Source organism: Podarcis cretensis (genome assembly GCF_951804945.1).
Source record: "Podarcis cretensis genome assembly, chromosome: 14".
Taxonomy (NCBI): domain Eukaryota; kingdom Metazoa; phylum Chordata; class Lepidosauria; order Squamata; family Lacertidae; genus Podarcis; species Podarcis cretensis.
In genome coordinates, this window is record NC_137183.1 from 37,666,042 (window position 1) to 37,694,032 (window position 27,991).

A 27,991-nucleotide genomic window follows, 5' to 3' on the forward strand; every position below is an offset into this window, starting at 1 on the left:
AGCTTTCCTTACAGACTTCTATGCTATAGCTGGATTGGGCACTGGGAGGAGAGAGCATTGTGGGTCTCAGTATAGCTCTACTGGCCCTGCATTTCAGAGACTGGTTCAAATTAAATGCAAGAGAATGCTAAAACAATGTGCTGGAACAACTAAAGGTCAGATGTTGGTGGAGAGAGGTCAAAATAAATGAGCAAGTTTATAACTAAACTGTTGAATCTTTGGTCCTTAAACCAATATTGTGCCCTTATGATTTGGTATGTTGGCTAAGCAGAACAATTGTGCACTCATTAATCATATACACTTCTCCCAGCGGTATGCTAAAATAATCATTCCATGGCACATTATTCTTAAACTTAGATCTTCTGCCATTTACGGATCTTTTACAGATTGTAGGTGCCAAGTAATGTCATCCACATATCTGCAGAGCATATCTAGATGGTCAGCTTCATTATAAGGCATCCCGCTGCAGGATCAAAAATGCATTTTTAAATGCATTTACATTAAAGATATAGCTTGCTATTTATTCTGCAGACTCAAGGGAATATTTTTTGTCAAGCATTATTTTATATTACCTGGATGAAACACGTCAGGATGTTGTGGGCACGGTTGTTGTTGGAGAACCAGTTTTATATTACTTATATGGTGGCATTATTTGTCACAGCTGCCAGGAAATTATGACCATGCATCTGAATTACTTTTATAATCATTTTTAATTCAGCTGAGGTTTATGAGGTCGTATCCAATGCATTCGTGCAACAGACTTGCATGTGCTCAGTGCAGCTTTCTCTTCCTGTCCTCTCTTCTACAGCACCCCATGTATCATCAAAATCTGCTCTGGGGGGTTGTGGGACGCATGAGGGGAGGAGAGAAAGAGTCCCATTGCTCCAGCAAAGCAATGCACGGGGAGCATTAGATAGAACTCATGGCACATATGTTTTAGTTTTGAAAGATATTTATGTGTGCTGTCAATTTGTGGCATGAATGGATGTGAGGTTTGCAAAGGCTACATGTAAGTGTATCACAAATACTGTCAGTCAGAATACTAGATGGTGGGCATCTGCAGTAAGGCAGCTTCACACATTTGTTCATAGTGGAAGGAGCTGGTAGTGATAACAGTTGCAACATTTTGGGTTTCTTTTTGCCAACAGGATAACCGAAACTTGAAGGAACAGAATGATGAGCTGAATGGGCAGATCATAAACCTCAGTATTCAAGGCGCCAAGAACCTCTTCTCTGCTTCCTTCTCTGAATCTCTGGCTGCAGAAATCAGCTCTGTCTCCAGAGATGAGGTACTGTGGGAGGGTCTGCGGGAAACTCTGGGTACCACTTTCCTGTCAGCAGTAAAGGTGAAATTAAATTCATATGAAATGGAAACCAAAAGTGTAGTGGTAAAATTTTGCAGTCAGAACTCAAACCTTTCAATACTTTGGGTTTTTTAAGGAAGACTAAGGACTTAAATCTTTTCCCCGTATCCAAGTGTAAATACATTATAAATTATCAGTTTGCCAGATGCAAGCCCCCCCCCCTCCTGTTTTAATTTGGAACAAATAATCAAATTCAACAGTGTTCTGCATAATGCTGAGTTTTTGCTGTTGGTGCTGCACTGAAGTGCTGTGCCTACATGGAACTTGGCAGGTATGAATCCTGATGAGACAGAAACTGTATTTCTTCCCCCCTCAAAAACAAACAAAAGTTTCTGGCCTTTAGGAAGTTGGAAAGTATTTATTCCAGTGAGAAAATGGAAGTTAGACCAGAATCTTTAAATTTTAATTTGTGGACCACCCTTCTGCAGTACACTCCTTGTCACTTACAACCGACTGTAATGACAAAATAGGTATATGGGGGTGGGGATTGTGCCATTTTTGTGCTTTTATTATTACTTCTCTCTCTGAACATGGTTTTATTGGTGCATTTTAAGAGTTGTAAGCTGCCCCCGAGGGGGTCTTAAATCAGAAAATATAGAAGCTGTATTTTGTGAGTAAAAAAACAGTAAAAAAACAGTTCAGTAAACTGTCATGTAAGTTCTCTCTGGAAGAGGCAGTGTTAGAGTGGTACATAAAGCAGTTACCCTGGGATTCATTTCAAAATCTTTCCCTAATAACCATTGGGATGCAGGTGGGCCTCACTCTGTATATTTAGTTGTAAGGGATGTCAGTTAAGACAACATACAACTTCAGATGTCATCTAGCTTTAAAATCCACTGAAGGAAACAGTGAGAAGCATGAAGGGAGATGGAACATGGCAGCTGCTACTTTGTGATTGGTATGTTCCATCAAAGGTGCAAGAACAAGCTCTGGATTGATTCCACCAAGAATCCATTAGGAAGGGCTATTGGTAATGGTTTGCTGCTCTTGTATTTGGGAGCTTTTTTCTGCACAGAAACATAGGAAGCTGCCTTATACTCAGTCCATCCAGCCAAGTAGTGTCTACGTTGACTGGCAGCAGCTCTCCAGGATTTGAGGCTGGATTCTCTCCCAGCCCTGTCTGGAGATGCTGGAGATTGGGACCTTCTGCATGCAAAGCAGATGTCGAACCACTGCGCTATGGCCCTCTGTGCAGCAGTTCATCATTGTACTGTGCCTTTGGACACGCTGTTCAGCCCAGAGTTTGCCGACTCAGAATAATAGCCTTCATGTAACATGTTTCCCTTCTCTCCCTCCTCCCTGCAGCTAATGGAGGCGATTCAGAAACAAGAAGAGATCAATTTCCGGCTCCAGGACTACATTGACCGGATCATTGTGGCCATCATGGAAACCAACCCATCCATCCTGGAGGTCAAGTAGGAGGCTGAGAACTGCGGTCCTGAGTGACACTTGGGTGCCGTGCATTTGCTGCTCTTGAGGAGATGCTGGCAAGTCTTGGCTCTTCTGCAAAGAAGGCGCGGGATGCCTCACGTCATGAAATTGGTTAGGTGGTGGAACCTGGTGGACTTGTGGGAGAGAGAGAGACGGCTATTGAGGCTGGCTGCGCTGACTCCAGTGGGTTTTTGAGCCCTTGTGACTCACGAGGGTTGGGTGGGGGGTGGGCAAAAGGAAACCCGGAGGGGAAAAAATGCAAGGTGCAGAACACAGCGGGAAAAGGGGGTGGGGGAATGGGAACGTACACCAGCAGCCTGCTGTGCTGGGCTGCAACTTGAAACCCTCTTCCTGTAAGCTTACAACCCTGCCCTGCACAAGGGGAGAGAAAAGAGGTCCAAATCTCTCTTGTCCCGCAGCAGCCATCACAGGGGAGATGAAGAAGAAGAGAAGTTCTCCACTGCCTCCCTCCCTCCCTCCCTTGCCTTGCCCACCCCATCCTTCCTGAAAACTCACTGGGAGACACATCAGTTGCACTCTGCAGCATCTCCCTTCTTGAAGCTGTGGGCACCCTCCAAGAGGGGTCAAGGCCACAAGACACGTGGATGACTTTTATCATTGAACCAGTGGAAGGGGAGAAAAGGGCCCTTACCTGGTCCGAACGTTTTAGTCTCTCTAGCTTGCAGAAGCATTCCCCATCAAAATATTTGAGGGAGGGGGCTTGCTTGTAGTTTGTGTGATCCCCGACCCCTTTTGTTTGGCAAGCTGCCTTAAAGAAAACATAGCTGGCTTGTTTCCTATCAGAGGTTGCAGGGAGGTGAACAGGTTCTGGCAGGTGGGGAACCAGGAGAGGGGCTTTCTGGCATTATAGTTTTAAAAAATTGCCTACTGACACCCTCTCTGCTTGAAGACCTAGTCGCAGCTGATGGCTATTCTGCAGGCCAGCTGCCCACCAGGTGATGTGGTTGGTCTGCTGGAGGCACCGGGGGGGGGGGGGATGCTCAGCTGATGATACTTCAGCACTGGAGGCAGAGCTATTTTCCCCCTCAGGTGCAGCAGCCACCACCACATCCCTTCACCTTCACTGCACACCTTTATCTTATCCTTTTATTTTCGCAGCAGTTTGGTCACTTTAAGACAGGAATGGTGACTGTTCTATCCCAAATTTTTTTTGCGGGAGGATGAGAGAGGAAATTTAAGATACTTCAGACAGAGAAGCAAGCTGTTCAGCTGCTGACATAACCATGTCTTGCTGCACAGAATGTTCCATTAACCAGAAATGAAGCTTTTGCCATCATATCCATACCAAGAGTCAAATCTAAAATGGTTAAAGCTGGCAGGATTTTGGGTTGTTTGCTTCATTTTGCATACCCTTTGGGACAGGATGAGAGAGATGGATGTGTTGCAACTTAATCCTCTTTTCCTTCTTCCCTTCTCCTTCTATCTAAGCCCAGTTGGAAGAAAAAAATGTATGTTGCCCACCTCCCCATCCCGAATTTTATAGGAAAAGGTTGGTTTTTCCCATACCTAAAAGGTATGCTGTCTCCACAGAACCAGAAGGTTAAGGTGTTCTTCTATATATATATATATTTTAAAATCTGGCCCTGGGGGTTGGTTTTAAATCATGTTTTGCTTGGGGGTTTCTCTTTTTAATGGCACAACTAGGGAACAGGGAAGGTGGAGCGTAAATCTGTTGTTGATGGATCCTGCTGCTTTGTACATAGATAACATTCAGGACCCCCTAAGAAGGGGCACTGATTGGCCAGTGCCTGGGACTCCCAGTGAAGGTTTGCTTCTGGGATGGAGCTGAGAGTTCTGAGCTTTTTCTGGGTGCCTTCTCTCTCCCTCTCTCTCTTAGATCTCCCCGCCCTCTCTTAAAGCACACGCATTTAGGCACAAGGTATGTAGCAGTACCCCACATACTTGCCTGAGCCATCTGAGCAACTGGCTCTCATGGAGAGCAGAAGTGGGCAGTGAAAGCTGACATATCTCCTTCTTCCTGGAAAGCATAAAGTGCTTGTTCTCAACCCCTGATGTACAGGGAAAGCAACAATCCTATTCTGTTTTTTTCTAAAATAAAAAATGCACCAAAGTGAGCACCCCAATCCAAGGTCACTGGGTTTTGCTCCTATTGAGCTCAATTGCATTTACCAGGTTCCCAGGATGAATTGCGGCACCATGGCCAGATTATGTGGAACTATTTTTTTGTATTATTATAATCAGTGGATTCATGCTCTATAATTTCTAGCTAGATCAAGTGGGGGGGTGAGGAACACAGGGACAAAAAATGTGGAAGTGTTTGCTTCTCCACCTGGACAGCGATTCTTTGAGCTCAAACACCCACCTTCACATTTATCCCCTTGCTGTGCCCACTCAACCATTCCAGAAATCTGGAGAAAGAATCCGCGTATTGTACATTTCCAGTGGACTCTTGGGTGTAAATCAGTGTATACTTGGAGAAGGAAGGCTTTTCTTTTTCTACCTTGTAGAGTTAGGTATTTTTTATAGATTGATGGCTGATCAATTTTTTAATACTTCAAAAAAAGAGAGCAATGTATCTGTGTATACACACACACATGCACACACACACGCACATATATATATGTATAATGTACAAATCTATAAATAAGCAGATCTGCCTTTCTTGACTTGGGCATCTATGCCCACGATAACACACACACACACACTCCTCTCCCAGCCCTCCCGGTTGATCACAAAGAGGTACTGTAATGTAAATAGTCACAGGAGGGGGAAAATTATAATAATAAACCAACAAAAGTGAAGCACTGGCTTGCACACTGCTTTAATTTCCTGAGGAAACCTGTTCTTCCCTGCTGGTATGTGAAGGAACTTCCAGAAAGAGGCAAACAGTATTTGTCTTAACGGGTGTACTGACTCTTGTCTGATTAAAAGCTGTTACCGTCTCTTTGCTGGAGACCAGTCTCTCTCTGTCTCAGTTTTTGTTCTCTTTTGTGTTGCAGTGCACCAGGGAAATATGGAAATAATAAGAGTGGGGGGGGGGGGCGGACTCCTGGTGCAGAGGCAGGAGCCACAGCCTACCTGTAATGGGAATGGGAGTTGACTGGGAGCATCAGGCTATTTGGGTGAGTCTTCATGTGGGCTTTGCAGAATTTGGCCCCAGGAAGCTGCACCCAGGATATTAACCAGAGGTTATCTGCCATTGTTAGTCAAACATGCCCCTGGAAGTGCCACATGTGCATTTGTATGTGATTATAATAAAACACACATTGCTACATGGGGTGATTCATTCTGATACATTCATCTGCATTCAAGCCAAGATGTTGAGATATATATACACACACATGAGCAAGTTCTTCATGTAGAGAATTTTGTACATTTGGTGGGGATATTTTATGGTTTCTCCAGTATTGAGCATATTCACACAACAGGCACACTTCCCTAAGGTATTAACAGAGGCCTAACATAAGTTCCTAGAAGTGATTTGAAAACTCATGTTAAAAAAGATATTAACCTCATAGACAATTATGCAAGGCTGATGACACTTCTCTTGTTCTGCCACTAGATGGCATCAAAGAGCTGCTGGAATTTGAGTGCTAGCTCACTGCAGAATGTATGGGAGAAGGCGGGGGGGGGGGGACTCCTCAGTTGAGTTGCTGACAGTAAGTGCTGGGCCAGCAAGAGGTGGTGGTGGAGGTAAATTTTGCATGCACCTTACTAGTGTCTCCTAGTGCTGCCTTACATTTTCCCTATCAAAGTGTGTGGCAGCCATTCTCTTGTATGGGAGAAAGCAAAGTGGTGCATCTAGTGACACTACTGGGCTTCATCTGCCCCCTGCCCTTGATGGAGAGTGGCCTATTTTATGTTACAGATGCACATTTAGAAATAATCACTGTATTTAATTATCCAGAAAGAGACTACTTCTTACCGTACTGGAGAAGACAAACAGCAAGTGACCTGTGTGCCTCCTTACCTGCTGTCCAGGTGCTCATGGCTGATGGGCAACTTCAATCCTCCTCCTCCCTGGTTCTCCCCCTTTTTGGTTCTTCGTCTTTAACTGGACAGCCTCTGTAAAGTAGAACACATGCTCACCTAACCATAGTGATCTTGGACACCTGAAAACTGAGACTACTCCTATTTGCATAGCCTCTTCCTGGGCCTTGTTTGGTTGTGACAGTTTTAAGAACTGAGCATTTTATATACATTGACTGTGAATCTCTTATTATTTGTTTGTTTGTTTATATCCCACTTTATCCAAGGAGCTCAAGGTGGTCAACGTGGTTCTCCCCCTTCTCATTTAATCTCCACAGCAATCCTGTGAGGTAGGTTAGGCTGAGAGGCAGTGACTGGCTCAAGGTAACACAGTGAGCTTAATGTCTGTGTGGAGATTTGAACTCTGATTTCCCAGGTCCTAGATTCAGGTAGGTAGCCATGTTGGTCTGATGCAGTAGAAATATATATATATATATATATATATAGTCCAGTAGCACCTTAGATTGATAAAAGTGACATATAATTTTTGCTTCAAATTATGGACATATTTACATAGCAGAAAGTTCATCACAAAGCACTGGTCCAATGTGGATTTCCCTCTTTGGAAACCTGCCTGGACTTCAGATACCATCTTTTTGTATCTGCCCATTCTTCCAGTCTCCCAAGGAGGAGCCTGGCATATAGTTTAGAGGCTACATCTAACAAACTAATGGGTCTATAATTGACAGGGTTTTTCTTATCACCCGTTTAATATATTGGGGCACCTTAGAGACCAACTAAGTTAGTTCTTGGTATGAGCTTTCGTGTGCATGCACACTTCTTCAGATACACTGAAACAGAAGCCACCAGACCTTTATATATAGTGAGAAGGTGGGGAGGGGTATTACTCAGAAGGGTGGTGGGAATGGGTGATTGGCTGATAGGTGTGGTAAACCCGTTGATGACTGTTAATGACTGCCAGGTCCTAGTCTGACACGCTAAGCACTACATCATGTTGGTTCTCCAAATTCCCCAAATGACTTCTACTTCTGTGTCTTTGGACCCTGTGGAGCAAGCTACTTCACTTTTAAATAAAGAAACCTCTCAGTCATGGTTGCCCTTGAAACATTGTCCTATCCCTGTTTTAGTTCTTATTTATTTAAAGCATTTCTACTCTGCCTGTTTGCCAAGACAGACCCTCGAGGCAACTTACTATCACCCGAAATGATCTACAGTAAAATCTCACAAACATATAAACAAAATGCTTAGTTCATAGCAGCAACGAAGCAGCAGTTCCCTCATGCTTGCTTGCAAAGGCCTATGCAGATAAATACATTTTAATCTTAATACCAGAAACCACAGGAGCGGAGAGTGGTGTGGTACTTGGGTCCTGGTTGTGGGCCTGCCATGGGCATCTGCTTAGCCACTGTGAGAACAGGATGCTGGACTACAGGGGCCACTGGCCTGATCCAGCAGGGCTCTGCTTATGTTCTTAAGCTCTCACAGTGAAGGGAAAATAATTTACTTAAACATTGCTTGCAGAATGGGGCAAGAGATAGATGACCAATGACCCTGGCTCCTTGCAATGTGTAGAGCAGAGGAATAAGATGAGGTTCAGGCTATTTCCTTGGGCGTACCTTATTTGGGCCCCTTCCAGCTGAGACCAACCGTATTATCTTCCTCTGACTCAGAGACACAGACAAGCTTCTCCAGGGAGCCCACCACACTCCAGGTCTGGATAGCCTGCATAAGGCTGATGTTAAAAGAACTGAACTGACTTCCTGTCTGCAAGTGGGCCAGTTTCAAGGTACTAGTGTGCAAAGCCCTGCACAACTTAGGCCTAGGGTCATTTAAGGACTGTCTTACTCTGTACACCCCAGGTCGATCCCTGAGCACCATTAGTGGTTGCCTATGGGCCAGAAGCATGACTCGTACCCAAGTCACGTCACACATTCAGTGTTGTGGGCCTATGGAAGCCCCTCCTACAAGAAGACAGGCACTGGCCCTACTGAGTTTCAGATGTCTGGTCAAAACTTACATTTCAAGAGTCCTTTGCCCTCTTGAGTCCTCAGATGTTTTACTTTAAAAAAGAGAGAGAGATTTTAAATTCTTGACTTTTTAAATTTTGCAGGTTTGTTTTAAATTCTGCATATTGTATATTTATTGTTGTGAGCTGCTTTGAGACCCATGTGGTGAAAATAAACAAATAGTTTTTTTTAAAAAAAAAATAAACAAATGAGGTAACATCGCCCGCCTAGAGCTGCCTTAGCAGGACCCCTTGGAGCTGTCCAAGGTCCTGTTCTTGTCTACCCTGATCACTTCTCCAGTGAGTTTCAAGCTCCCGTGGAACAGGACACCGGAGTGGGGTCTTACTCTGGCTCAACTTTTGTGTTAAGCATACTTGTTTACCATGCTTGGCACTGTCTATGTTCACCTGTGTCTAACATACACAGCAAGACCATGACCAGGGGAGGGATGACAGCTGGCAGGAGTGAAGAGAAGAAACAACATGGTACACATGCCTCAGAACAACAAGAGGCCTTCATTTGCCCCGGCTGCCACGAAACAGGTCTCTTCCCATAGCGGTCACTACGGCCACAGCAGGCACTGTAACTCTCCAATGGTTTGGCTTTATCCCTGAAGGCACATTCTTCTGTTGTCTCATGACAGATGGATGCCAGAAGGCCATTCTTATCTTGATTTTCTAAAGTTTGGGTATCAGCTTAGAAGCTTCAGCTCTTATGTCAGCAGCGTGAAAACACCAACCCACCTGTTTGTACGGCAACCCTCCTTTGTGGAACACCAGGAGCCTTTGCTGCTTGCTCACTGGAGGCAGTGGTTAGACGTCCCATCTCCCCTTCAGCCTTTGGCAAACTTCCATGATATTAATTTGGTCAGACGGCTGATTCTGCAAGGATCACCTGGCTGACTTTTCTTTCCTGACCTGGATTTCTTGGCTTCCATTGGTCCCTGCCCCCAAGTCCTGTCTGTTTTCCAGGTTGCTCTGGCACTGTCCACAGCTCTTCATTAGGGCTTGCATTTCCCCTGTGACTTGCAAACCTGGTGTTTATGAGAAAATGAGATGTAAGAAGCTGCCTTGAGAATGAAGGTTGACAGGAGGGTGAATCTATGACAAGGTGGTAAGCTGCGAGGCTGCCTTTTTAATTCTGGTCTTTGGAAGTAATCATGTCTCCCTCTTCTCCTTTCAGCAGATTATTCATTTAAAATAAGTGAGGCATTGGAAAGGCTTAAGCTCATTTAAGTGCTCATACCCCCAGTGCAACTGATACAAGCGCTCCATGAAATTGTTTGCCAGGCATTTGTCTCCAAAGTAAGCAAAACCATAAGCAGCACCTGCCCAGCAAATATATGGTTTGTCCCAATGGTTAGAAATAAGATACTCTGTACAGGTACTGGAAACATGCCTTTTACCATAAAGTCATATTCTGTGATATTTGGACTACAGATTCCTATACTGTAGGTAAAGCTACTCCATTTTGTACTCTTGAAATCCTTTTTATTTTTGAAAAGTAGCAATGTGTTGAAACACTATAAAACAATTGACATATTTTATTGCAGAATATATGAAGTGATACTGGTTGGGAAAGCTTCACATATGGTATACCCTTTTGGAGTCATTTATGACTCAAAAATATAGCAAGTCTTGTGTTTCATGTACAAATCTAAACTTACAAAATTCACAAGTGTCAGGGACTCAGCGGGAGCGCAGGGAGGAGAGGAGATGGAAAGCGAGGGGGAGCAATCCGAGGGCAGCGTAGGAGAATATGACAGCAGCCCGATAGATTCCATGAGCCTCTCCAGCGAATCGGAGGATTCACAGAAGGGGGCGCCGATGGGCAGGGCAAGGGGCGAGCCAAGGGGGACACCCCAGAAGCAAGGGGCCAGCGGGGACTCCCAGAGCACCAGTTGCAAATCAGGACCAGCTTCCCCACCAGAGCGTAGTGGGGGGGAGGAGTCCCAGGTGTCAGAGCCCACATATGCACCACCAGCGAGAGAAGATGAGTCAGGGTGGACCACGCCTCCATCAGAGAGCGAGTTAACGGTTAAGAGGAAAGTTGCAGGCTGGGCGCGCGCGCCAAGTTCAAAGGTACAGGCGAGCGGCACAGAAGGTAGCCCGGATAGGGAACCAGGTCCTAAAGCCCGCCGGAAGGAGGGGCAAGAATCGTCAGGGTCAGCGTCAGAGGAGTCGAGGAAGGATGAGACCCTAGCGGGCAGGAGGGCCCAGAGGAGAAAGGAATTTAGGAAGAGGTGGAGCAAAGCGAGAGTCTTAAACTGGTGTGGAGGGGGAGGAGACTCAGACAGGACTTCGCCGGTCTAAGCTCGGGACGTAGAGCTGCACGCTGCGGCTTTGAAATGGAGACTGAATCTCAATAAAGACTTTTGTACATAACTACAGCCTAGCGTTGGTCCTCTGTGAGCTGGGACCTGGAGGCAGCTCTGACAGTAAGTCCTGTCTCAAATTTCAAAGAACCTCGCAACGTGAGAGGACGCAGCGAGGGGCGAAGATTGGTGCTTTGCGAGCTCACAAAAGCAGCAGAAGATGACTACAGAAGAACGACTGGCAGCTTTGCAAGAAGCCGTGGTACAACTTAACGCAGAAATACGAGCGGCAAGGAGGAGAGAAGAGGAATCAGATGCTGTCTGCAAGGATCTGCAAAACAGGTTGGAAATGTTGACTAAACAGGGGCCACCGGCAGCCAAATCAGAAGGGATCGGGCTCGGGAAGAGAGGGGGGAGCCTGGTGTCGCATTTCGATGGGAGTCTGCAGCAATATCCTAACTTCAGAGCAGACGTAGTTTTTGCGCTAAAGTTGCTGGAGAAGGACTTTAGAGATGAGCAGGAGAAAGTAGGCTTCATACTAACGCATCTCCATGGAGAAGCTAAAGCGTGGTTGCGCAATCTGTGGAGAGATAATGATCCAGCCCTCCAAAACGCAAAAGCCTTCATTAAGGCGATGGACGATTGTTTTTTATCGGAGATAGATGTCGATGTCGCTAGAAAAGAGATTCACGGTCTGAAACAAGGCAGAGCCACTGTAAGGCAATATCATTCCCGCTTTTTTGCATTGGTCAACGCGCTGGGATGGGAAAAAGACTCAGCGTCCGTCAGGGACCTGTTCTGGGAGGGGCTGAACGGGGCTGTGAAAGACGAAATCGCAAGGGGGGAGAGGCCACGGAGCACTCAAGAAGTGGTCCAGAAGGCGTTGACGATTGGTGTGCGGCTGGAAGAACGTCCCTGGAGCAAAGATGAAGGGCGTTGGGGACGTACGCCAGCAAGGGCACCTCCTTTCTTCCCCAGAGACTCAGCGCGCGCTCAATCCACGCCTCCACTGGGAGGGGGAGAGGAGCCGATGGAGATAGGTGGTGCCAAGGCTCAGTCAGCGACCAGAGCCCTCACACCAGGAGCAGCCAAGGTGAAGCCTCCTAGAGGGAACAGGAAGTGTTACATCTGCGAAAGTGCTCAGCATATGACAAAAGAGTGCCCCCAGAGGCTCCACAAGCACAATGCAGCCTCAGCAAAAGTAACAGAAGCAGCTCAGCAGAGGGAACCGCAGCAGGGAAACGACGAAGTCTGGCTGGAAGCAGAGCCGCTGGGGCCCAGCCAGATGAATCAGTGAAGCAGTCCCCAGGAATCTTACAGCCCACAGACCCCCTCCCGCCCAAACCAGTGGTGCAGCTCACCGCAACACTCCAGCTTCCCAATGGGCTCACCATGGAAGTGCCTATTACCATTGACTCTGGTAGCAATGCAGACTTTATGGGGGTGGATTTCATCAAGCAACATAGCATAGCGCTCCTGCCTGCCACGATGCCCCTGAAAGTAGTGACAGTCGATGGAAGAGAATTGCTGGGGGGACAGGTGGTACAGCAAACGCCGCCAATGGTGATGCGCATTGGAAATCACCGCGAAGTCATCAGCTTCAACGTCACCCAACTGTCAGACACGCCCATAGTGTTGGGCATGAGCTGGTTGGACAGGCACAGCCCGGCATTGGCATGGTACCAGCGTAAATTGACCTTCTGCTCCTCCTACTGCGCAGAACATTGCATCATGACTAACCAGGAGGACGAGGGGCAAGAGGATGACCCACAGCTACAACTGGGCATGCTGCAAGCTGTACCCGACAAGTACAAGGCGTTTTTGGAGGTCTTCTGCGAGAAGGAAGCGGACAAGCTGCCTCCCCACAGACCCTACGACTGCAAGATTGACCTCCTGCCGGGGGCAACGCTGCCGACCGGAAAACTGTACTCCATGTCTGAAGACGAACTGCAAGAGCTCAGGGAGTTCATAGATCACAATTTGAAGCGGGGATTCATCCGAGAATCCAAAGCAGTGGGGGGCAGTCCTGTTTTCTTTGTGAAGAAAAAAGACACGCCCCAGAAGAGGCTTGTAGTTGATTTCAGAATTTTAAATTCGAAAACCAAGCCCACGGCTTTCCCGATGCCCAAGATCGACGACTTGCTCGCGACGGTGAGAAAGGGACGCATCTTCACCAAGCTGGATCTACGAGGGGCGTACAATCTTATACGCATGCGGGAGGGCGACGAGTGGAAGACGGCCATGTTCACGCCCTTGGGCACCTATGAGTATAGGGTTATGCCTTTCGGTTTACAAAATGGCTCCCACTGCTTCCAAGCCTTCATGCATCACGTGTTAGCGGGGCTCCTATACAAGAAGTGCGTCTGCTTCCTGGACGACATTCTGATCTTCTCGGAATTGCAGGAGGCTCACGAGAGAGATGTCAAGGAAGTCCTGCAAAGACTACGGGAGCACAGGCTTTACGCCAAGCTGGAGAAATGCCAGTTCGACATGACGGAGGTGGATTTCCTGGGCTACAAGCTGTCCGACAAGGGAATCGCCATGGACAGCGCCAAGGTACGATCAGTACTGGACTGGAAGAGCCCGCGCAATCGGAAGGAGGTCCAGGGGTTTGTCGGCTTTGCTAACTTTTATCGCAAGTTCATCAAGGGTTTCGCTATGCAGACGGCGGCCATCACGGACACCCTCAGCTCCAAGAAGAAGAAGTTCACCTGGACGGACCAGGCGGAGCAGTCCTTTCAGAAACTCAAGCGTCTCTTCGCTTCCGAGGAACAACTGCTGCATGTGAACCCCAGCAAGCCCATGAGGGTGGAGACGGATGCCTCCGACAGAGCCGTGGGGGCAGTCCTGTTGCAGCGAGACCCGCAAGGGGATTGGAGGCCGTGTGCTTTCTACTCCAGGAAGCTCAGCAAGTCGGAGCAGAACTACACCATCTGGGACAGAGAGTTGCTGGCCATTCATGCAGCATTCAAGGCGTGGCGGCACTTCCTCATCGGAGCCAAACACACGGTGCAAGTTCGCACGGACCATAAGAACCTGGAGTACTGGCGCACGGCGCGGTTCCTGAACCAGAGACACATCCGCTGGGCGGAGTTCTTTGCGGATTTCGACTTCAGGATAGAATATATCCCCGGAGACAACAACGTCATGGCTGATGCGCTATCCAGGAAGCCGCAGTATCTGGAGGAAGCAGCACCGGTAGCGGCCAAACACATTTTCGCACCCAAGGCGTGGGCATGCGCTTCTGCCACAATAGACCTGGAAGCGATACGGCGCGAGCTGCGAACAGATTCCTTCGCGCGCTCCAAGATGGAGGAGGTGCGCAGCGGCACGGCAAAGGACGACGAGTTCCAGATACGCGACGGACTGCTCCTCCGCAAGGGGGCCATCTACGTACCGGGAGATGAACTCCGCGCGACAGTACTGCAACAGCTACACGACGCACCCAGCGCCGGACATTTCGGCAGGGAAAAGACAGTGGAATTAGTAGCCAGAGACTTTTGGTGGCCCAAGATGCGGGGAGAAGTCGCGGAATACGTCACGAGGTGCGACACCTGCCAAAGGGCCAAGCCAGTACACAGACCGCCGGCGGTACTGTTAGAACCGCTACAGACCCCGTCCGAACCGTGGGAGAGGGTAGCCTTGGACTTTGTCACTGACTTGCCCAGCTCGAGGGGCAAAACAGCAGTACTTGTGGTAGTCGACATGTTCACCAAGATGGCGCACTTCATTCCTTGCGCGAAGGTGGCCACAGCGGAACAGACAGCCAAGCTGTTCATAGACCACGTGTTCAAGGTACACGGCCTGCCACGGTCTATCCTGTCTGACAGGGGGCGCCAGTTCATCTCGAGTTTCTGGCGGAAGCTGATGGGGATCCTGAACGTCAAGGTCAACCTAGCGTCGGCAAGACACCCGCAGACCAACGGACAAGCGGAGAGGGTCAACGCCGTCATGCAGCAGTACCTGAGATGTTACGCCAACCAGCAGCCCTCGACCTGGGTGGACTATCTGCCCCTGGCCGAGTTTGCCTACAACAACACACAACACGTGTCCACGGGGGTGACACCGTTTTTTGCCAACCACGGGCGACATCCCAGGACCTTCCCGGGCTTAGAGAAAGAGGGGGAGGGGGAGCCACAGGGAGCAGAGGCATTGGCAGAGGAGTTACAGGAGGTCCATGAACAGCTCCGTAGACAGTTAGACCTAGCAAAACACGTATACAAGATGCAAGCAGACAAACACAGAAGAGTGGGGGAGGACATACGGGTAGGGGACTGGGTCTGGTTAGCGGCCCAGGCAGTGCCGGCCAGGTCCTTAGCTAAGAAGAAGCTAGGACACAAGCAGTTGGGCCCTTACCTAGTCGAGGCACAGATCAACCCAGTGGCTTTCCGTTTGACACTACCGGAGGGTTCCAGAATGCACCCGGTCTTTCATAGATCGGTGCTAACGCCCTACAAGGCACCTCACAGGTTTCAGGAGCCAGGAACAGCTCCCAGTCCACTTAGAGATGCACCCATGACAGGGGAGTCGCCGAGGGCGGGGCCACTCAACGAGGTGACGGAGATTTTGGACTCGAGATGGGGGGAAGAGGGAGTCGAATATCTCATCGCAAGGGAAGGTGCCCCGGCCAGCGCCAACAGCTGGGTGCCGTACTATGCGGTGGAGGAGCACTACCTCAAAGACGAGTTCCACGCACTCTTCCCACACAGGCCCATGCCGGAGGATTATTTTGACGAATATCTTTTCACCCCCACACTCTCAGCCAGTACGTTTCAGGGGTTCTCCTCGGTTGAGGAGACGGTTCCAGGGACTACCTCGCCGGAGGGGTCGGTCTCAGACTTGGGTGGGGAGCGCTCTTATTGGTGGGACACTCAACCCGAGGAGGAGTGGCGCAGGAGACTGCTCAGAGGGCCCTGGCACGCAGACTACCCAGAGGAAATGGGGGAACAAGGGGGCATGGACGGGTTGGGGGAGGATCCTGGTTTCGAGCACGCCGGCAACGAGATGGAAGCGGAGGAGAGCGACGTCGATGTACCCGTCACGGACTGGCAGCATGCCAGGGGGGAAGACCGGTATCCGGCATGCACCCCCACAGCATTGGAGCACCCGGAACCCACGCCAGAGGAGGGGGAGGGGGGAAGGGGGGGCTTCGAGGGGGGGATGGATGTCAGGGACTCAGCGGGAGCGCAGGGAGGAGAGGAGATGGAAAGCGAGGGGGAGCAATCCGAGGGCAGCGTAGGAGAATATGACAGCAGCCCGATAGATTCCATGAGCCTCTCCAGCGAATCGGAGGATTCACAGAAGGGGGCGCCGATGGGCAGGGCAAGGGGCGAGCCAAGGGGGACACCCCAGAAGCAAGGGGCCAGCGGGGACTCCCAGAGCACCAGTTGCAAATCAGGACCAGCTTCCCCACCAGAGCGTAGTGGGGGGGAGGAGTCCCAGGTGTCAGAGCCCACATATGCACCACCAGCGAGAGAAGATGAGTCAGGGTGGACCACGCCTCCATCAGAGAGCGAGTTAACGGTTAAGAGGAAAGTTGCAGGCTGGGCGCGCGCGCCAAGTTCAAAGGTACAGGCGAGCGGCACAGAAGGTAGCCCGGATAGGGAACCAGGTCCTAAAGCCCGCCGGAAGGAGGGGCAAGAATCGTCAGGGTCAGCGTCAGAGGAGTCGAGGAAGGATGAGACCCTAGCGGGCAGGAGGGCCCAGAGGAGAAAGGAATTTAGGAAGAGGTGGAGCAAAGCGAGAGTCTTAAACTGGTGTGGAGGGGGAGGAGACTCAGACAGGACTTCGCCGGTCTAAGCTCGGGACGTAGAGCTGCACGCTGCGGCTTTGAAATGGAGACTGAATCTCAATAAAGACTTTTGTACATAACTACAGCCTAGCGTTGGTCCTCTGTGAGCTGGGACCTGGAGGCAGCTCTGACAACAAGTTTGAATGTATAGGTTTATTGGTGTTTGGATTTGGAGATATCTAAAGAATGTGAGCAGCATTTGAGACCATATAAAGCTGAATTTCTAATCTGATTTTTCACTCTTTACTGCAACTTCTTCATAAGGGTACTTCCACAACCTGTTAACATTGTTACTATATTGTAGCAAGTTTCAAATTAAATGGATAAACATTTTGGACAATGATGAGGTCCAGCAATGTGGTGTGAAAGGAGACCTGTTTTCAACACCACCTGCTATTTTTTGCTTAAGCAAACTAAAGTGTTCTGTTATAGAATGTGTTATTAAGTGTAGGGGAGCTTAACTGACAGCAGCAGCAATGCTGGGGCAGTGTGACACACCCATTTTAAATATTTATTTTGGCACAGAACAGAAGCTCAGGCTAACCTCTACCTCGATGGGAATTCTTCTGAGCCTGTAAACAGAATGAAATAATTGAATCTATATTGTAAATGCATGCATTTAATAAGAAGTCATGTACGTATAACAGGATGTATACTGTACTTAGGGGTACAGACCTGGGTGGGAGTTAAGGCGCATGCAAACAGAGACATATAACTCAGTTGCCAGAGTGAAATGGGATGAATGGGGTAAGAATGGCCACAAGAACCTAAAGAGAATTGACTGGTTTGGGGGGAAAGGAGGAAACTGATCACAAAGCAGTGCCTGTGTGCCTGAGTAGATGGAAGAAGCCCCAAATTTCATTTTATCTTACGAAGGTGATGCATACTGGGGACACACTGGATACGGATACACACACACACACACACACACACACACACACAGTGTCTGAGCTGGCAGTGACTAAACAGGAATGAGATATTGAGACTGTTGTAGATAGATTTATGGAAAATTTCTTTTTTTAGTTTTTTGTTGGCAACTAAACAGAACACTCAAAATAAGGAATATTTATGGAAACTTTGACCGAATATGCAGCTCCTGTGAAAACTGTGTATTCCTTGTAGAGGATAGTTGGGAAAGGAATCTCAGATAAAGCTGCTAATAGCATAATACTTTCATACAAATCTGGGGTGTGACCACACTGTGGAATACTTGGCTGCTTCACCTCAAAAAAGGATATTGCAGGGCTGGAAAAAATGCAGAAAAGAACTACCCAAATAATTAGTGGGCTGGAGCAACTTCCCCACAAGAAAAAGCTACTGTGTTTGAGGCTTTTTTAAGCTTGGGGAGGGAAAAGTAAGGAGAGACATGATATTAAATTATGCATGGTGTGGCGAAAGTAGATAGAGAAAAGCCGCCCCCCCCCCCGAAATGGAGGAGTGGTAGATGCAGCTACAAATCCCATTATTAAACTACATGCTCAAAGAAACAGTGGTAGCCACGAACTTTTAAAGCTGTATAAGATTAGAAGAATTTGTGGAGGATGTTCTGCTTGTGAGTTTCCAATAACTGAATAGCATTTGGTTTGCTCCTATGAGAAACAATATGTTTGACTTGATAGGCCTTTTGCCTGATCCAGAAGAGCTGTTCTTATTCTATGTAAGGGGCCCTTGGGGATCATTTTAGATTCAAAGACAGGGTAGAAATCCAACTAATGCTATTCCAAAGAATTTGAACACTGTATCCTGTTTTTCTTGAATGCATCCTACCTGAGGCCAGTACTCTTTTCTAAATGGGATGGGAGAAGGGGTTGAACTCCACATTTTAATTTGTTTTTATTGGTATTAAAAATGCTCAGAATTAAGGGCACACCTGTTCATCTTGTACAGACTATTTTGATTCTGTTATGTTTAACTGTAACAGAATTGAAAAGAAAACATGAAAGATGAATGTCATTTCTAACAATTAATGGTAGTTTCTCTTTAATAATTGCAAGTTGTACATTTTCTTCCATATTATAAGAAAAGCTCCATTATAATAAGAACAGAAGAAGAAGAAGAAGAAGAAGAAGAAGAAGAAGAAGAAGAGGAGACTTCCGGGTTGGCGCCATCACCGAATGGCGGACTCCCTCCGAGCTCCGGAGGGAGTCTGCTCGGCAGGGGCTGGGTTCTACCGCGCCGGCGACGCGGGGACCCTCAAAAACCATGGGCGCTGAAACCCATGGGCATGGTGACTCGGCGGGCACCGTTTGCGCCCCCCCGACCACGCGAAGGAGCCTTTTTAAAGGCTGCGGAGCGGGTGACAGGGGGGTGGTGGTGCTGTGAGTCCTCCGCTTCCCCTGCCGAGCGAAGCCGCATGCCATTTGGCGGAGAGCGCTGACTTCTTCCATTGAAAATCTGGACTTAAAAGAATAACCCGTGAGTAATTGGAACTTGGATTAAAAAGGGGAATAAATTTTTTCTTAAATTCGAAGCGAGCGGGGGAGGTATAAAAAGGAAGTCAACCTCCCCCCTGTTGTAGAGGAGCTAAAGCAAAGGACCTGACAACTAAGATCGAGTGCAACCTTTTTTTTTTGATAAAGTTATTAATTTCGCGATGGAAAATTATAAGCTGGGCTGGAGGAGAAGAGTGGAATGTGAATTAAAATACAACCCCCCCCGGAAACCCCGGGAGCGATCCGTGAGAGCGCCTGGAGAGGAGAAATAGAGGTTTTGACAGCTGTCAAAGGAGCTGCCAAAACTAAAGAACAAAAAGAGAACTTTGTTACGAGGACTTTGCTGGTTACATTTGTTATAAATTGGATATAAACTGTTTAAAACAAGGAATAATAAGTTACTTTGACTGGTGGGTGAGATCGGGAATGAAACTGAGTTACTATAATCCCTCTAGAGGAGCTGTGGGTTATTACAAGTATCGCTGGCATGGAATTTGAATCGGACTTTTTATCTCCTGGGAAACTGCAGAAATGGAACACTATTTTGTCTACAGAGGTCTACACACTAAAGGAGACAATAGATTTATCTATTGAAGAATGGAAGGGACTTGACGTAATGTTTTGTTCCTGAATAACAAAGCCTCTGTAGAGGAATTATAAGCTTTTTGGAATTAGAATATTTTTGCAGGAGAGCAGGGGGGAAAAAAAAAAGAGGAGAAGAGAGAACAACAAGAACAACAAGAAAAACAAGAATTGGACAAAGTTGGAAGATAGACCCCTTCGAAGATTGGACATTTGAAATTAAAGATGATTAAAAGATGGTAAAGACTATTAAAAAGACGGCAAAGCGGACTGGTGAAGGACTATGGCTTAGATGTGGGAGCTCCAGGAGACAGTAGATATTGATGGACATTGGGAACGCAACCGGGAAAGGGGGGAGGGAAATTTGGAATCCAAAGGGTGTTAAATTATATTTTATTCTTTTTTTAATTTTTTTATGTTAATCTGTATCTTATATTAAAGAGGGGAACTCGTGGAAGGGAACAGGTCGATTTTAGGGGATGGGGAAATATTTTTTAAATTGGGTTAATGATAATAATTTTAAAATTTGGGGTAAGAATTTGCTGAATCTATTTGAAAGAATTGGAATATAAGAGGGGGTGGGGAGGGGGAAGTCCTGGAAAGATGATATTGAAAATAAGGCCTTAAATTTGGATGTTTTTCTTTTTTTTGTTATATTTGAAAATCTTTAATAAATATTATTAAAAAAAAAAGAGAAGAAGAAGAAGAAGAAGAAGAAGAGGAGGAGGAGTAGTAGTAGTAGTAGTAGTAGTAGTAGTTTGGATTTGATATCCCGCCTTTCCCTCCCCTTTAGGAGTCTCAAAGTGGCTAACATTCTCCTTTCCCTTCCTCCCCCACAACAAACACTCTGTGAGGTGACTGGGGCTGAGAGACTTCAAAGAAGTGAGACTGGCCCAAGGTCACCCAGCAGCTGCATGTGGAGGAGCGGAGACGCGAACCCGGTTCCCCAGATTACGAGACTACCGCTCTTAACCACTACACCACACTGGCACACTTTCTCCTAACGTATGGATTTTTGTAAACCTCCTTTGGTTGGAGAATTGCATCACAAAATTCAGATATATATGAATTTAAAGGGATACCTGTGCTTTGGAAAGTGTGAATTTGACAGATTCTGCTTTAAATGTAAAGTGAATTGAACTTCTCTCCCATCCTGAGGTAAGCTGATGAGTCATGGCTGTTCGGATACATTCCCAACCTGAACACTGGTACCATGCATGCCAAAAGCTGCGCTGCAAACCCAACATGGGACAAAAAAGTCTGATGGCCTTGAAATCACAATTTGATCGCAAAGCCATCTCCTCATCCTCCTGTATCCCTCATAATCAAAACCTGTTAGCTTCACCAATAATGCCTTCTCCACTATCCTTACATCACCTCTTCTTTCCGTCTCTCCACTTTAAAGACTAGCTTTGCTTGGCTATTTTTTTGGTGCTCAGCTTAGTTAAATGAACATAAACAGTAGGATGTTCTTTAAAAATATTACAAGGTTTTTGTACTTCTGAAGAAGGAAGCTGACCCAGTAAGAACTGCCCCCTGAAGTTTTGGTTCTTTGGGGAAGTGGCCAGGTAGGAAGCATGAAACACAGTAAATAGAATCAATGCATGACTGAGCCCGGAATTGTGGTGAGTGAGGATGCTGGCACCGTCATGCCTTATCGCTGCACATTCCTGCTCTTCTCTAGGTTGAGAGTAGGAAGGTACAAATGGAGATGTGGATGACTAAGGAAGGACAATGATGAAAGAGTTTCTGTGACTTGATGACTGGGAGTTCAAGGAAAGGGATCAGGCTTCCTTGTACTGGATGTGTCAAGGAAACTCCAGTGCTGTGGTCATAATAAAATGTTCACATGAATAATATTTACGTAACAGTGTTTGTTGTAAAGCTGCCTAACCAGTGTGTCTCCTCCTGAAGCAGATATTTTGGCCATTGCAGCATTTGGAAATTTGTGTGACCAAATTTTTCACACTGGCTGCTTCAAAAGTGTCTGTGGCTTTCTGTCCATAACTACTGCTGTTTCTTCCCCAGTTAGCAGCAAAATATGTTCAAGTGATAAATTTTAGACTGCACGCTCCTCCAGGCAGAGACCTATTTTCCTGCACTATACACATGGATTGCACTATATAAATAATGAGTGTTGTATCCAAGGAGGTTCTACTCAGAGCGCACCTGTTGAAATTAATAACCTAAGTTAGCCATCACCATTATTTTTAGTGGATCTACTCTGGGTAGGACTAGCAGTGGATGCAGCCCCCAAATCATATTATATGAAATTCACAGGGGAAACTCTCTTCCTTATTAAATAGAAAGATTAGCATTTTAAAAACAACACTTATTGATTAAAATTGTCTCAGACTGCAGGACTCCAGTTACTCTGAAGCTGAGGTGGCCATTTCCTTAGGTGGGCTTTTGTTGTAGAGGCTTGATGCTAAGCCCAACAACACCCTCCAGCTTGGAAAAATGGATTGGGGAGAAGTACTGCACACCTTGGGTTAAAGGTCACTAATTTTTTCCACCCTCTAACTGCACTTGTCACCTAAACCGCATTCACAGTGCAAATGTTTAATTGTCATATTTATCTAATTACCTCTGGGTCAAAGAGCACTGAAAGATTGCCCTGGGCTAGGTGAAGAAACCAGTGCTGCATTGTGAAACCACCACTAATGACGGTGAGCGAAGGCGGCAAGGTACAGAGTGCAAGCACAAAGTTGTGCAACAGTCAGGTAGGGAAAGTACCAGCACCATAAGCTATGAAATGAAGATGTCAAAAAGGCCTTGGCTGCTTTTCTCAGCATGTTGTGAGGAGAGTTTGAATTACTGCTTGATTTAAACTCTCTCTCTCTCTCTCTCTCTCTCACACACACACACACACACACACAGAGAGAGAGAGAGAGAGAGAATTTGCAGGAGACCCTACTTCTAACTTTACACTGCATCCTTTCCTAACCCAATTCCATCTCCTGGATCTATCTTTTCCACTTGTGGCTCAGATGGATTCACTTGTTAGGAGTGCCCTTTACTAGTTACAGCTGGTACCCCAGCTGTGGCTGCTCTTGGACAGAGATGCTCCCAGGTTGGTGAAGGCCAGTTTACATCCTCTGAGGTATGTACCTTATCATAGGTATGGGGGACCTCTAGCCCTCCATATGTTGAATGGGTACAACATCCATCATCCCAGATCATTGGCTATCGTGGTTAGAGCTGATGGGAAATGAACAACCTCTGGAGGGCCACAGGCCTGCTTTGCTATTTATGATCACAATGTATCTTGTTTATTTAAATGAGAGGCATAACCAGGAAATGGCAATGGTGACAAATGAGTGCGGCCAGGAGGAATGGTGGGGCTACAAGTCAAAAACTGACAGTACCTGCAATATTTCTTTTCTTATGCTACTGCTGTAATAGATGAAGAGGAAAGAAGCTAACAGCTTTTCTTTTTCTCCTTCCTGTTCCAACAGACCTGTGAACTCAGCCTCTTTGGTAACTGCTGGAGCTAGCTTAGCTGGTTGATCAATGTGATTAACAATCTAAAGCCTTAGCTGAGTGTCTTTCCAGTTCATTGTTTGAGGTAGCTAACCAGCGGAGATAATAATGTTGGGAAGTGGTGAGGGCTAAGGATTCATCAGCAGGGTGGGAAGACTTGTAAGTTAAAGCAAGTCAGTAAAAAAATTAATACAAGGCATCTAATATCTTAAAAATAGATGTTGAATTCATTGTAATGACATTCAATAACATTTTAACATCATTTAAAAATATGCCAAGTGCCTGCCAGTCATCCACATGCCCTTTCCATTTATTGATTTGGAAAATGGAAACAAGTAGGAGCACTGCTGCCAACAATCTCTCTCTCCCCCTCCCCCCCGGCATACACCTCCTGAAGTAAAACAATTAAAACATTTTTCTTGTAAACATTATCTGAATATTCTAGGAAGGGGGTCCGCAATGTTACTGATGAGGCAAATCCTGCTTTTCCTACCACTTCACAGGTTGCATCAATGTTGCATGTGCCATGTGCACTGATTAGTTGTAAAGAGGCAGGAGAAACTGCTGTTCCTAAATAATAAGAGGGGAGGGTACTAGGGATCTGGCAGGCCTAGACACAATGGAACAAACCTAAAATGCCAGTGGCCGAGTTTGGGCCACAAGCATTAGGGCAGAAAGTCAGGTAGAATGCAGAGGGAGAGGGAGGGACAGAGGAAGATTACAGATACTGCCTTTTCCACTACCTCCCTAACTAGAAACAGAACTAGCTTATGTCTCCAACTATTAGGTACCAGTACCACCAGCTCCTCCTCTGACCTTGAGACAGGAGCAGATGCTCAAGGCTATGAATGATAAGGGTGATGCTGGAGCACTCAACCTGTGCCTGTTCTTCTCTGGAATGCAGCTTCAAGGACATCATTCCAGTAGATGCCTTTGTCCTCTTTTAACCTTTCACGGTCTTTTACCTGGTTGTTGGTCTGTCACTGTAAACAAGATTGAACTTTTGCCCACCTTGACAATCTTACTTTGGAGATTAAAACAAGAACGGTACTGGAAACATAAAATTCCCTGATCAAGATTGAGGCTTTCTGATACAACTGTGAGCAGCTAGAAGCTTTGTGCAAGATATCACATACAAACCTACCACAAACTAATATAAATATAGGAGAAATTTAGGTAGCAAGCAGGTTTTTTCACAGAACTCCCTGGTTGATAGAGAAAATCATTTGTAAGCATCCAAGCATATCCTGATAGTTCTTCTAAGCTCTTTTTATTCTCTGTGTATTTTGCTCTGACTGTCTCTTTAGGAAACCATCAGGTTATGTCATTATATAATTGTCTACTATGCTTTCGTGCAATATACCTTTGTGTGGTTAAAAAAAAATAAAAGTAGGGTTTTAAAAAGACTGTATTTCTTGAGATTTTGAATTCACATGTTTTATGCTAGTATAATCCCTAGAATTTACAGACATCGGGGGGGGGGTATGTCTCCTATGCATTGTTCTGACACATACCAGTAAACACGAGTAATCTATTATTTGCTTAAGTGCTGGGTGTGAGAACTTATGCATACGGAGCAATTGTAACATCAACATCAGAACAGCTTGCTTTCCTCATATTTTCCCTAGACACAAATACCAAAGAGATTTGGGAACAGTGAGGTGAGCTCAAACATACACCAAGCCCCCAGCAGCCAATTTTAAGAGAGTTTATTAAAAACTTGGCTTACGAGAGCAAAAGCACAAAGGCAGAATAACATACTGAAAAAACAAACATTTAAAATGCACCTACCCAATTACTTTACTCATGCAGGCTTATAGTCTGCTCATGAGCAACTTAGCATCTTCTTGGATGGCTGAGGAGGGACAAAGGGACGTTGGTGTCCCATTTTTAAGTGCTCTTTACCCAGGTGGCCTCCGACTGACAAGGGGCTCCAAGCAACCAATCCCAGGAGCTGTACATAGCCCAGCTATTGGGCATATGAAGGATTAAGCAATAAAAGTGTCCATGGCAAGGAGATGGTGGCTATCAAAGTGTTTATTACTGCCACAGCAGTTCAGTTTCTTTGTGAAACCACAAGTTTTCAGCAGCTTAACTATCATAATCCAAGGGAGGGGAGATGTGACCTCTCTGCCTAGGCATGATGAAGGACAAGAGAAACCGGGTATCCTTTAAAGGGCAGGATACAACAGGGGGAAACGGTGTGAGAAAAATATAGAAAGACATTCTCAAGTGCTCATGGTGATCTAGGAGCTCAGAGATCAGATTGGTTACCAAGGTTCTCAGGGCCCTTATGCATTAATTATGGTTGGGTAGTCTGCCCTGCCTGTATGAAAACAAGTTGAGGGTCATTTTTGTTCCCAAGCAAAGGCTGTGTAGGGTAGGTAAGTCTTTTTAGATTCCCTTGAGCCACATATACTATGGTTCCCCAAACAAGCAGTCTGTTTCAACCCTCCTAAATTGTGAAAAAAGTGTCTTGAAAGGGGAACATAAGGCTTATGTTCCCTTAAACCAGAAAAAATAAAGAACATGGAGAGGAGGCAAAGTTAAAGGGCAGGAGAGATAGGGAAAGGAGGTTGAGGAAAACCCAAGGAGTGCATGTTAAGGTTCTGGAGGAATGGAGAACTCCTAAATGTTCTGTTTTGTAGGCGAATGAAGGCATAGAAGAGCAACCATGATACTTTTGATTTCCTCCCAAAAGGTATTTGGGGTGAAAAGAGACTCTAGAACTGCATTGTCATAAGTTTCATGTGCAGATCCTGAATGTGAGGTCTTAACGTTGACTATTGCTTTCTGGGCCCAGTGCTTTATTCTCAGGATGACTGAACAAACAAACAAACAAACCAACAAACAAACATACTTATTGTACTTGTGTACAAATTACACATATCTAGAGTCCTTACACCTCCATAGGTAATAAGGGTAAGCCCATTTCTAATGAAGATATCTCACAAACATCTGTGCTGACTTCCTCAGTTGTGCAGGCCCAGGTTCTTGCTTGGAACTGCCATAGGCAGAGAAAAGCTTTGAACAGCCAAATTGCTAATGGGTAAACTTAAAATGGCCAGTAGATAACAGCTAGCTTCTGAAAAGGAAGCTGCTATGTGTTTTCCATTTGATATTGAAAACTGCAGGTAATTGAAGCTGAGAGCACTCCTTTGATTTCAAGGTCAATGTATTTTCAAACTGTACTTTTCAACTGGGTCCTGCATCAAAATCTTGTAGTCTGGAGTACTTGTGCTCAGGGCTGAATCCTCAAGTTCTTGGCTTCAGTATGTTAAAGTGTCATTGAAACAAGGGTGACTCTGCTGAAGTATTTTTTTTTTTTAGTTAAGTGCTTTGGAAGTACTTTTAAATAAATAAAAAAACTGCACTTCTGACCGTGGGTGGGCTCTTGATTATTTATTGCTTAGATGTGCGTAGCTTTGGATGTAAAGTGGTATCGCTGAGGTGGGGGAAAATCAGATCCTAGTTCTCAATTCCTATTGCCATTGTTTTACAAGTTGCCCGTGCCTGTGCGAGTAGCGCCTTCAGCTGACGCGTCGTCGTTCCGGGACTGCTTTTTCCAATGAGCTTTTTGGGTGCTTTTTATTTCCCGATGGCGGGGGGCGGCTGCAGCTACCGAAGACCGCATAAAGCGCACGCAAAAGGTACCGGAGAGCTGCCTGGGGCAGCGCATAGCTTTGCATCATGCTTAGCCCCGCCCACCAGCTGAGCCCCAGGTGAGCCGCCGCTGCCGCACAGCTGCCAGGCTGGGTGGGAGGCGCAGTGGATCCTGGGAGTTGTAGTCAAAACCCTATGTTTCTTTTCCAGGCCTGGGTAACACTCCTGTCAGGACATCGCGACCGCAAAAACAGCTCGCCTCCCTTTCGCCTTTAATCAGCATCTACGCGCTCTTTCTCAACCCCTTCCTGACTGAGGTAAAAATAAAAACCTCCCTCCTTTGCAGGACCACAACTCCCGAAGCGAGCCTCCCTCACCACCGAGGGCTACCACATCCGTTTTCCCGCCTCCCGCCAGGCCCTCTGGGGCTTGTAGTCTCTCACCTTCGTATTCACGACGGCTTTCGGCGCTGTTTCCGCAGGGCGGGCTCTTCGCTTCTCGGTGAGTCGCTACGCTACGGAAGCGGCGTAAGGGGCCGGCTTCTGGACTCTGGGAGGAGGAGCGTGGGGGGGGGCGGTTGTTATAGCTGGCTGCCTCCGCTTTGGGGCTGAGGGGGGTTAAAAAAAAAAAAGGAAAGAGAAAAAGGAAACGGTTTCCTGAGGAGGCGGGAGAGAGCCGGGCGGGGTGGGAGGCGGGAGGGTGGGGGTCAAAGTTACTCGGCCGCCCAAGGCGGGGTAGGTGGTAGTAGTGGCGGTGAGTAGTGCGGAGACGGGGCTGAGGAGAACGGGAGAGAAAGGAAACCGGTCAGCCTGCCGCCCAGCCAGCAAACAGTCGTTGAAGCCGCCGCCGCCGCCGGGGCGTCCCTCAGCAACGGTCAGTCTGAGCGCGCGACCCTCGCGGGGGGGAGAGGGGGAGGGAGGGAGAGAACGCCAAAGAGCGCGCGCGCGAGAGAGAGTGAGTTGGGGGGGGGCAGAGAATGTGGGGGAAGGGAAGGCGCGCTCCCGGTCAGGGGG

At 46.9% G+C, this 27,991-nt stretch overlaps 1 protein-coding gene and 1 long non-coding RNA gene across 9 annotated transcripts in view; one reads left to right on the plus strand and one right to left on the minus strand.

The window, feature by feature from the left end:
• The window catches only part of RAB11FIP3 (RAB11 family interacting protein 3), an 89,675-nt gene extending 83,935 nt beyond the window's left edge, over positions 1-5,740 (plus strand). For 7 of the 8 annotated variants that reach the window (XM_079952367.1, XM_079952361.1, XM_079952363.1 and 4 more), the window contains 2 exons: positions 1,149-1,289; positions 2,670-5,740. In XM_079952367.1, coding sequence (XP_079808493.1) covers positions 1,149-1,289; positions 2,670-2,783 — 255 coding nt within the window. In that variant the 3' untranslated portion in view covers positions 2,784-5,740. Of the gene's footprint in view, positions 1-1,148; positions 1,817-2,669 lie in introns of those variants that run through there. The other variant, XM_079952360.1, reaches the window with a different exon arrangement.
• On the minus strand, positions 692-27,551 carry LOC307202466. The gene is made up of 4 exons (XR_013832884.1): positions 27,422-27,551; positions 9,517-9,806; positions 6,748-6,842; positions 692-1,331 (listed from the first exon to the last, which is right to left on the minus strand). It is a non-coding gene; the product is annotated as an uncharacterized lncRNA (long non-coding RNA).
• Between the last annotated feature and the right edge of the window lie 440 nt (positions 27,552-27,991).